Source organism: Colobus angolensis, unplaced genomic scaffold (assembly GCF_000951035.1).
Source record: "Colobus angolensis palliatus isolate OR3802 unplaced genomic scaffold, Cang.pa_1.0 Scaffold205, whole genome shotgun sequence".
Lineage (NCBI taxonomy): Eukaryota > Metazoa > Chordata > Mammalia > Primates > Cercopithecidae > Colobus > Colobus angolensis.
The window spans coordinates 1,475,516-1,486,779 of record NW_012115211.1 but is presented as its reverse complement, the minus strand read 5'-3'; the positions used below and the strand labels follow the sequence as shown (position 1 = coordinate 1,486,779).

The window sequence follows — 11,264 nt, the reverse complement described above, 5'->3', positions numbered from 1 at the left end:
TGCAAGCCTGTAATCCCAGCACTTTGGGAGGCCGAGACGGGCGGATCACGAGGTCAGGAGATCGAGACCAGCCCGACCAACATGCTGAAACCCCATCTTTACTAAAAATACAAAAAAAAAAAATTAACCAGGCATGGTGGTGCATGCCTATAATCCCAGCTAGTCAGGAGGCTGAGGCAGGAGAATAGCTTGAACCCAGGAGGCGGAGGTTGCAATGAGCAGAGATCGAGCCACTGCAATCCAGCCTGGGCAACAGAGGGAGACTCTGTTTCAAAAAAAAAAAGAATTTTTTCTTTGCATTTACAACTTGGCTGTTTGGCACAAGAGGCCTAACTTTCAGCCTGTCTTGGCTTTCAACATGCCTTCCTCCTAAGTTTAATCATTTCTAGCTTTGATTTAAAGTGAAAGATGGGGGACTCTTCCTTTTACTTGAACACTTAGAGGCCATTATGGGGTTACTAATTGGCCTAATTTCAATATTGTTGTGTTTCAGGGAATAGGCTGAAGGAGAGGGAGAGAGATGAGAGAACGGTTGGTGGAGCAGTCAGAACACATACAGCATTTATCAAGTTCACCATGTAATATGGGCACAGTTGTCATACTCCAAAACAATTACAGTAATAACATTAAAGATCACTGATGAAAGATCACCATAACAGATATAATAATAATGACAATGTTTGAGATATTGTGAGAATTAACTGAAACATGACAAAGACATAAAGTGAGCACATGCTCACTTCAGGGTTGCCACAAACCTTCGGTTTATAAAGACAGTATCTGAGAAATGCAGTAGAGCAAAGTGCAATAAATCACATATACCTGTATTCCTTATTGTTGCTTTCCTCTCTCCCAGGGCTAGCTTAAGTGAGACAAATGAGACAATGGTTTTGAGAGTCTTTTGTAAAAAAATATATAACCATGTCATCTCTCTATATCTATATAGTAGGTGCTTTAGTACTCCTAACCTACCCTGCTTTTTTACCTACAGATGCCTCAAATCTGACCGTTAAATCTTCATATCCATAGCAGATAACCTTCTGCTGTTAAAGTACACAGTGCAAATGCTATTCTGCTTGAACATGGACCTTGCCATCAATCCCTATCTTTGCTTTTGATGACATTGGCTCACATTTCTCTTGGTGAAGTTTTTTATTTTGTGGGATTTTCGGTTCCTACTCTTTCACCTTATCTTGTCATGAGTCTTTCTCATGGCCTCCCAGGACCAGACTTCTGCATGTATAACTAGCCTCCACAGAGGCCCAGCCCTACAGCCCAGTAGAACTTGGGATTCTAGCTCTTTCCTTTCTTCTAGGACAAGCATTACCTGTGGTCATCGGTCATGTTGCACTGTTTTTGATCAAGACAGTAGGCTGTTAAGCATTTTTTTAAAATACTATTTTTTTAGATACAACTTCTATGTTGCCTAGGCTGGTCTTGAACTCCTGGCTCAAACAATTTTCCTGTCTCAGCCTCCTGAGTAGCTAGGACTACAGGTGCACACCACTGTGCCCAGCCTTTTAAGTTTTAACTATCTGTCTGTTTGTCTGTCTGTCTGTCTGTCTGTCTAGAGATAAGCCCTCTCTGTGTTGCCCAGGCAGGAGTGCAGTGGCTATTCATAGGTGTGATCATTGCATACTACAGCCTCAAACTCCTGGCCTCAAGCAATCTTCTTGCCTAAGCTTCCTGAGTAGCCACAACTACAGGCAGGTGCCACTGAGCCAAGCAAGCATTTTTTATCAGACCACAACTGTTGCATAACTCCATTACTCAGTAGTCATACACATTCACAAACATGTCCCCTTTAATTCATTCTCTATTTCATTCTTTGATTTATTTAATTGTAAAATCTTGAAGTTAGAAGAATCATGAGCCCAACTTCTTTCCCAATATAGAAATCTGTATTCTATTGGTAGTTACTAAAATCCTAGTGGTTAAGAGCATGGCTTTGGAGTCAGTCAAGACCTATCATTTATTGACTTTGTGACTTGGAGACTTGACCCTTCTCTGTTTCATCATCTGCAACATATAGTTAATAAGAGATACCACATAGTAAGAACTAAACATTTGTCATTTTCCATTAAGGGTCTCCTTGCACAACTCTTCAAATGAGCACCTGATTGCTGTGGCAGCTGTTTTTTGTGTGTGAATGAGATGATCTCTACTTCTCTATAACTACCCATTGGTTTGTTCTGCCTTCTGGGGCAGTCAATCTATACAAAATGTAGATACAATCTCTTTTTCAGAGAACTACTCTCTGAAGTACCTGAAAGCTGCATTCATGCCCTCTGAGTATTCTGTTTTCTGGGCTAAACAACTTCAGTTCTTTCTGTAACTTCTTAGGGCACAGTCCTGATTTGGTTTCTGTTCCCTTGAAAAGTATGATTACTGTCCTTGGGATCCGGTCTGAGATGGCAGTGTCCTTTTTTAAAGTAGGATACTCGGAACTGAACGTGGGACTCCAAGGGTAGACCAACCAGCTCAGCAATGAGGTGAGCTATCCTATCTTGTATTCCCTTTAATGCAATTGAAGGTAAAATAGCACTTTCTTGGTAGCTACATAGCACAATTGACTATGTAGATTGTGTAGACTGTGTAGACTATGTAGAGTAGATGGTCAGCCAAAACCTCCAAGTCTTTTTCACATTTATTGTTCTCTTTTTTTAAAAAAAAAATTAATTGTAGTAAAATATATCTAACATAAATTTTACCATCCTAACCATTTTTAAATGTATAGTTCATTAGTGCCAGGTATATTCAAATTGTGCAACCAATCTTCAGAACTTTTGATTTTTCAAAACTGAAAGTCTACACCCATTAAACAGCTCCCCATTTCTCCCTCCTCAGTCCCTGGCAACCACTAATCTACTTTCTGTTTCTATAATTTTGACTACTCTGGATATCTCATATAAGTGGAATTGTATAGTGTTTGTCTTTTTGTGATGGCTTATTTCACTTGTGTCCTCAAGTTTCATCCATGTTGTAGCATGTATCAGAATTTCCTTCCTATTTAAGGCTGAATAATATATCATTGTATGTATATACCACATTTTGTTTATTCATTCTTTTTTTTTTTTGAGGCAGGGTCTCACTTTGTTGCCCAGGCTGGAGTGCAGTGGCGTGATCATGGTTCTGCAACCTCGAACTCCTAGGCTCAAGCAATCCTCAGCCTCCTGAATAGCTGGGACTTCAAGTGTATGCCACCATACCCAGCTAATTTATCTTATTTTTGTAGAAATCGGGGTTTCTATATGTTGCCCGGGCTCCCTTCATCTCCTGAGGGATACTTTGGTTGCTTTTCCCTGTTGGGTATTGTGAATAACATTGCTATGAATAAGGGTGTGAAAATATCTCTTTGAGACCTTGCTTTTAAATCTTTTGGACGTAAATACAGAAGTGGAATTGCTGGATCATTTGATAATTTTGTATGTAATGAGAAACTGTCATGCCATTTTCCATAGTAGCTACACCATTTTATATTCCTACCAACAGTACACAATGGTTCTAGTTTTCCACATCCTCACCAACATTTGTTATTTTCTGGTGTATGTGTGTGGTAGCTGTCCAAATAGGTGTGAGGGGGATACCTCATTGTGGTTTTTAGTTGCATTTCCCCATTAATTAGTGATGCTGAACATGTTTTCATATGCTTGTTGACCATTACATTTGTTCTTGTTTTACGTTTTCTTTTTTTTGAGATGGAGTCTTACTCCATCACCCAGGCTGGAGTGCAGTGGTGTGATCTTGGCTCACTGCAACCTCTGCCTCCTGGATTAAAGCGATTCTCCTGCCACAGCCTCCCAAGTAGCTGGGACTACAAGCGTGTGCCACCATGCCTGGCTCATTTTCTTGTGTGTATTTTTAGTAGAGACAGGGTTTCACCATGTTGACCAGCCTGGTCTCAAACTCTTGACCTCAAGTGATCCACCCACCTTGGCCTCCCAAAGTATTGCGATTACAGGCATAAGCCACAGCACCTGGCCTACATTTGTTCTTTAATCAGTTTTCCCCATGCACATTTTTAAACCACAACCTGTTTTACCTCTGTCAAGCCTCAGCTTGTTTTATATGTCCCATTGCTCCAGCTAGTTGAGATCATCTTAGATTCCAAGGCTTTCATGCTTTGTTTACTCTTTCTTCCACCTTCATGTCAACTATATGTTAGATATATCTGGCTCAAATTATTTTCTCCTCTCAACCACTAAGGATGACTAAACTTCTGACTTCCCAAAAACTAGACCGCTTAATAAGTAAGCTGACTTGATCACTTATCTCTGGCATGTTTAGTGTGCTTAGGGTACTCTGGTATAGAATGGGCTGCTGTCCCAGAGATCTTGAATTCCCTTTTGAACTGGCGTAGTTCAAGGACGGAATGGTTTTTTATCCAGAAGACTGCGAGGGATCTCTTCTATGGAATGGGAGTTAGCACTAGATAACCCTTATGGTCCATTATGGCTTAGTTTTCTTTTTTGTTTTTGAAACAGGGTCTTGCTCTGTTACCTAGGGGGGAGTGCAGTGATTGATCATAGCTCACTGCTGCCTCAAACTCCTGGGCTTAATTGATTCTCCTGCCTCAGCCTCCCAAGTAGATAGGACTTCAGGTACTTACCACCAGGCCCAGATAATGTAAAAAAAAAAAAAAAAAAAAATGCTTTGTAGAGATAAGGACCCACTATGTTGCCCAAGTTGATCTCAAACTCCTGGCCTCAGGCAAATGGCTCTGAGAGTCTATGATCTGAGCCTGCTTAATCTGTTTTGTCCATTTATAGAGAAATTAATTTTTTAAATTTATTTTTTGTTTTAGGTAGTTAATACATTTCATATGGCTGAAAAATAAAAATAGTATAAAAAGATATATTTCTCATTTCCATTCCCCTATCTCTTATAGGCAATCACTATTGTTTCTTGTTATCTTTTCAGTGCTGCTTCATACAGAAGCAAAGCAAAACAAGTATGTACTCTTAATTGCCCTTTTAAAAACTTTTAAAACTGTGAAGTGATAACATATGCAGAAAACATAAAACATAAATGTGAAATGCACAAAACATAAGTGTCAGCTCAGTGAGTTATGACAAAGCCAACACTTGTGGACTCATCATATATAGAACTAATAGTCCAAGAAATAGAATGTTGTCAGCATCTGAGAAGTTTCTCTTATGGCCCCGCCCTTCTTCCCAAAGGAGAAGTTAATTATATTAAGTTGATTTATAGCCCTAGAGTTTAGTTTTGCTTTTTTTAATCTATGTAGTCTTTTGGTCTGGCTTTTTTTGTTCAGTATTCTTGAGATTTATCCAAATTGTTGTGTGTAACCCTAATTTGTTTTTCATTGTTACATAGTATTCTATCGGATGAACATACCACAATTAAGTGATCCATTTTACTGTTGTTGGATACTTGGGTTAGTTATTATAAGTATAGACTATACTGCTATGAATATTCTTATACATGTTTTTGGTACTGCAGGCATACATTTTGTTGGGTATGTAGCTAGGAGTGGAATCACTGGTTCATGTGGTATGTGTACGTTCTACCTCAGTAGGTAATGTCAGCCAGTTTTCTCAAGTGATGGTTTTAAGGGCTATTCTGCCTCAGTTCCATCCTTATTCCTTGGATTTGGCCCTTTAAGGTTCCATCTCAAATTACATGACAGTTTACCAGGCTTTCAAGTTTTGTCCTCCTACTCCATAAGGTTGTCAAATGACTTGCTCAGCTTCTCAGCCTTTCAGTTACTTCTTTGAGAATTAGTAGGATGCCCTAAGGGGAAAAGGGACCAGCCAACCTCTCTGAATGAACTTAGCGTGTAATTCTTCATTCTCATGTTTGCTCTCTGCTCTCTGGTGCTTTCAGATATTTTGTTTTTGTTTAAATGTTTTATCTATTTTTTCAAGTTCTCAGTGGAAGGATTGGTTCAATTATTTAGTTTGCTGTAACCAGAAGTCCCTTTCCTCCACGTTTCTGATGCAAAAAGCATCCTACATACACTATTGTGTATTTTGCTTTCTTTGTTTAAGAATATATTACAAAAATCAGGCCAGGCGCGGTGGCTCACACCTGTAATCCCAGCATTTTGGGAGGCCGAGGCAGGTGGATCACCTGAGGTCAGGAGTTTCAGACCAACCAGCCTGGCCAACATGTCAAAACCTCGTCTCTACTAAAAATAGAAAAATTAGCTGGACGTGATGGTGCAAGCCTGTAATCCCATATACTCAGAAGGTTGAGGCATAAGAACCGCTTGAACCTGGAAGGCAGAGATTGCAGTGAGCTGAGATTGCACCACTGCACTGCAGCCTGGTTGACAGAAAGAGAGACTCCATCTCAAAAAAAAAAAAAAAATTATGGAAATCTTTCCATATCACTATACATGGAAAAAAGGTTTTACCCCATGTATTGCATGTTCATTTCACCCATCCTCTATTGATGAATATTTGAGTTGTTTGTAGTATTCTGCTACTTCAAGTAATGCTGCATTTGAATAATCTTATACATACTTAATTTGATGAGCAGATATATCTTAGGATGACTTCCCAGAATTGGGCATGATGGGAAAGGATAAATGTTATTTGTAATTTTGATATATGTCCTACGTACAGGTTGAACTATTTGCCCTTCAATCCATATATGAAAGTGCCAGTTTCTTGACATTTGCCAACACAGTATTGTCAAACTTTATGATTTTGCTAATTTAACAGATGTAAAATGTTATATCAATTTAGTTATTTTGTTTTATTTTTATTTTTAGAGATGGGATTTTGCCATGTTGCCCAGACTGGTCTCGAACTCCTGGGCTCAAGCTATCCTAACGTGCTGGGATTACAGCATAAGCCACTGTGCCTGGCCATTGTCAGTTTAGTCTTAATTTGCATTTCTCTCTTATGAGTGAAGCTGAACTTTTTTTTCTCTTTCTGTAAGTTGTCTGATCTTGCTCTTTGCCCATTTCTGTTGGGTTCCTGGAAATTGTCTTACCAATTTCTACTATTGTTTTGAAAATATGTTAGGGAGATTAGATCTTTCTTTCTTTATTTGCAATATGTCTGATTAGGCATTATCTCATTGTGTCCTTATAGTAAGTCCTTTGTGAGGATGTTATTAAACTTTCCATTTAACTGATGAAGGAATTGAGGTAAAGTGAGATTAAGCAACTTGCCCATAGTCACAAAATAAGTGATGAAAGCATGGTTTGAACTAGGTGTCTCTGAATCTATGCTTGAGCTTTCAACAAAAGTTATGAATTGCCTTCCCAGTGTAGTACCGGAAGGAAAAAAATTTGTCTTAAATTTCCCTTTATTTGCCTAAAATTTCCCTATTTGTCTGCCTTGCTTTTCTTCTCTTCCTTTTCTTTCTTTCCTTTCCTTTTCTTTCCTTTTCTTTTTTTTTTTTTCTTTCTTTCTTTGTAAAAATATTTAGCTCCTATTATGTACCAGGTGCTGGAGAATCAATATTAGTAACTAATAGTATAAGCCCTCAGAAGGCTCATAGTCTAGAAAAGGAAGACAGTCACAAAAAGTTACAATGTTATACAATAAATTTATTAGGGGAGGAGAGTGAGTTTCATGGAAGGCTTTATAAAGGAGGTGACTTTTGAGTTGGGTATGGAGGATGATTTGGAAATCTAGATGAAATGAGGAAGAGCATTCCAGACAGAGGAGACAGCTTGTACAACATTTAGCATTGTCTCTTTCCAGCTTTGTAAGTTATCCTGTAATATTTGAGAATTTAGTGAGTAATCAGGCCTTCATGATTTTATAGATTTCAATATCATTTCTTATTTATGAAAAATACTGATACTTTTAATGAGCTTCACGTTTTCCTATTAGTATCTCACTCCTACTTTCTCCCTTCTCCTTGTCTAGTGGGGGCCCCTGAAGCCACTGATGGAAGCCACACTACCTGGGCATCGGACCATGAACCCCTGTCCTGTATGGGAACGGAAGAATGGTTGTGTGTTCCTGTTCTTCATCTGTGTGCAGGGCCATGTCACAGAGCGTCAACAGATTGTGTCAGGCAGGAATGCTGCCCGCCTTTGCTTCATCTGCAGTCAGGATGCTGGATGTTCATGGAGTGAGGTGAGGGACTTGACTGAGGAGGTCATTGGCTCAGAGCTGAAGCACTGGGCCACATTTGCTGTGGGCCCAGGTCATGGCATCCAGCTGCAGTCAGGGAGACTCATCATCCCTGCGTATACCTACTACATCCCTTCCTGGTTCTTTTGCTTCCAGCTACCATGTAAAACCAGGCCTCATTCTCTGATGATCTATAGTGATGACCTAGGGGTCACATGGCACCATGGGAGACTCATTAGGCCTATGGTTACAGTAGAATGCGAAGTGGCAGAGGTGACTGGGAGGGCTGGCCACCCTGTGCTATATTGCAGTGCCCGGACACCAAACAGGTGCCGGGCAGAGGCTCTCAGCACTGACCATGGTGAAGACTTTCAGAGGCTGGCCCTGAGTCGACAGCTCTGTGAGCCCCCACATGGTTGCCAAGGGAGTGTGGTAAGTTTCCGGCCCCTGGAGATCCCGCATAGGTGCCAGGACTCTAATAGCAAAGATGTACCCACCATTCAGCAAAGCTGTCCAGGCAGTTCACGGAGGCTGGAGGAGGAAGCTACAATACCGTCAGAATCATGGCTCTTGTACTCACACCCAACCAGTAGGAAACGGAGGGTTGACCTAGGTATCTATCTCAACCAGACCCCCTTGGAGGCTGCCTGCTGGTCCCGCCCCTGGATCTTGCACTGTGGGCCCTGTGGCTACTCTGATCTGGCTGCTCTGGAGGAGGAGGGCTTGTTTGGGTGTTTGTTTGAATGTGGGACCAAGCGAGAGTGTGAGCAGATTGCCTTCCGCCTGTTTACAGACCGGGAGATCCTGAGCCACCTGCAGGGGAACTGCACCAGCCCTGGTAGGAACCCAAGCCAATTCAAAAGCAATTAATTGGCTTAGGACCCAATTTCCATAGATGCAAATGGCAGTTACAGCCAGGTTAACAGAAGCTACTGAAGTCTACAGAGAATCAAAAAACTTAATATTCTGTTCCCTACCTTTTTTCACTTCTCCCCCTCCAAAGAGCAAAAAGAAAATGTTGCCTTAGCTACTGCAGTGGAAAGAGCACTGAACTAGGAGTTGGAAGACCAGGATGTGGTTCTGGCTCTGCCACTGGCTTGCTTTTGGACCTTGGATGTGTCACCTGAACTCTCTGGACCTCAGGTTTCCATCTGTAAAATGAGAGTGTTGGTTCTAAGATTTCTCATCTTCTCATCCCTAGGAGAAGCATAGTGCCTGCATCCTTCATGGTCAGTAAGTCCTGGCTGTATAGAAGACTCTGATGTCAAAACGGAAATCAGAGGACTTATCTTTTCACATGACTTACCCCTCATCCAAGTGTGAGGTTACAGGCAGGTGTCGTGGCAGGAAGGAAGACTAGAGCTATATGATTTGTTCCATTTTTAATAACAAAAATATCCACACCCTTCTAATAATGGTCAGAGCTCTGTAGACACTCTATCCTAGAGGAATTAAGCAAAACAGAAGAATCATGAAGTCTCCTACCTTCTATAGCTTTGTAGTTCTGCTTACCTTCTCTTCCTCATCCAGAAACATCATTTTCTAGGGAGGACAATGAGAATCTCAATGCCAGTAGTACTGGATAATAGTGTGTATTATTCTGGTGGCAGTGTATCTTCTGGTGGCATTACCCTGATGAAGGATGGGCTTAAGTTCACTTATTAGGATGTTCCCGATGGGAAAAGGACATGGATTAGGACTTTAAAACACTGGACAGATTTTCCCACAGTCTCTGCCCTCAAGGAGTTCACCAGTTTATGGGGCTAGAAGAGGGAGAAAATTCAAGAAAATAAATATAGCTGGTGGGAGAGTTTGTAGATATTGGGCTATATGTTGGGGTGATGGTAGCTCCTGATGTAATTTTCTTAGTTGCATCTTCAGTGTGCCTGGAGTCGTCTGTCCAAGGCTTGTCCAGGCTTCTGGGTTTGTTTTTGTTTTGTTTTGTTTTTTCTCAGGATATTGTCCTGGCCCAGCTACTCCTTTACCTGTGAGAAGATCTTCACCATTAGGAAGATCTCTGGACCCCCAAATCTCAGAATCAGGCCTATTTGTATAGGCCCATGGAAATCACTACTTGTGAAATAGGGATGCCTTTTTGTCTAATGATTTTCATGCTGAACTTAGTCCATGCTGAGTCTCTTAGATGATACCATGTTGGTTGTTCCTATCTTAGATTGTTTCCCCCATAGCCTGTTCTTGCAACAGAAATTCTATCATGAGAGGTTTGTTTTTTTGTACCTATTTTAGGAGGCTAATGCTTAAACTGTTATCAACTAAATATATTTGGTGTTGTATAATAACCACAGAGAACAAGTCTTAGTCATGAAATATAGCCTAGGAGCTAGGGGCTACTGTTGCACTAGCTTTGTAGAGAGAGTCCTACAGGATGAAAGTCGAGATTAACTTTACCTACTTTAGCAGATTGCTTAAGCCATGACTTAGAGTGGCTTTTAAAAATCCCCTTAGCCTCTCCTACCTTTGCCAAGGTAATCTTCCCAATACACAATTATTTATTCACTCATGTATACATTTATCTAAATATTTCTTAAGTGCCTAATACAGGTACTTTCTACTGCCATTCCTTGGCTCTAAATCATTTGTGGTTCCCTATTGCCTATTATAATGTAAAGATGTTTACATTTAGCCTGACATGTAGGACCTTCCAGCTGTTGGGTGAAATAATGCGCACTTTACTTCCTTATATGAGGCCTAGTGTCAGGGAAAACCTCTGTCAAGTTGACAGGTGGAGGGTAGTGGTGGTCTAGGGATGGGCAGGATTGGTGCAGGGAGGAATTGGGGAAGGGGAGAGGATTAAAAGGGCAGCCCCCTCCTAAGTGGTAGAAACTCCTTGTTAAGCAAAGCTTTCCTAAACACTATACTGCAAGTGGATAGGAATAGGGAGGATGGCCAAGTCCTACAACCAGGGCTAAAGGATGAAAAGAATGAGAATATCAACTTCTTTAGTACTACTCAAGAAGGGAGTCAAGACAGGGACCTTGGTCCTGTGCCATTGTGACCCAGAGATGTCTAATACCAGTACTCATAAGAGGTCCATCTCTAAATTGCCCTCCTCTTACTTCTTCCCCCTACCTCATGTTTTTTCTCTTTAATGACTAGCATCGAAACTCTTTAATTGGGGCAGGCCTATGTGCTTATCTCAGGAATAGTAAGAAAAGGGGATTGGGAACAGGGGAAATCCAGAAT

The 11,264-nt window shown here is 40.8% G+C and overlaps 1 protein-coding gene across 1 annotated transcript in view; it reads left to right on the top strand.

Moving 5' to 3' along the window:
* Positions 1 to 10,163, top strand: part of NEU3 (sialidase 3 (membrane sialidase)) — a 19,491-nt gene extending 9,328 nt beyond the window's left edge. Inside the window, 1 exon segment of the mRNA XM_011942074.1 lies at positions 7,851 to 10,163. Within this exon segment, the coding sequence (XP_011797464.1) occupies positions 7,851 to 8,930 (1,080 nt within the window). The 3' untranslated portion in view covers positions 8,931 to 10,163.
* The last annotated feature ends 1,101 nt before the right edge of the window (positions 10,164 to 11,264 follow it).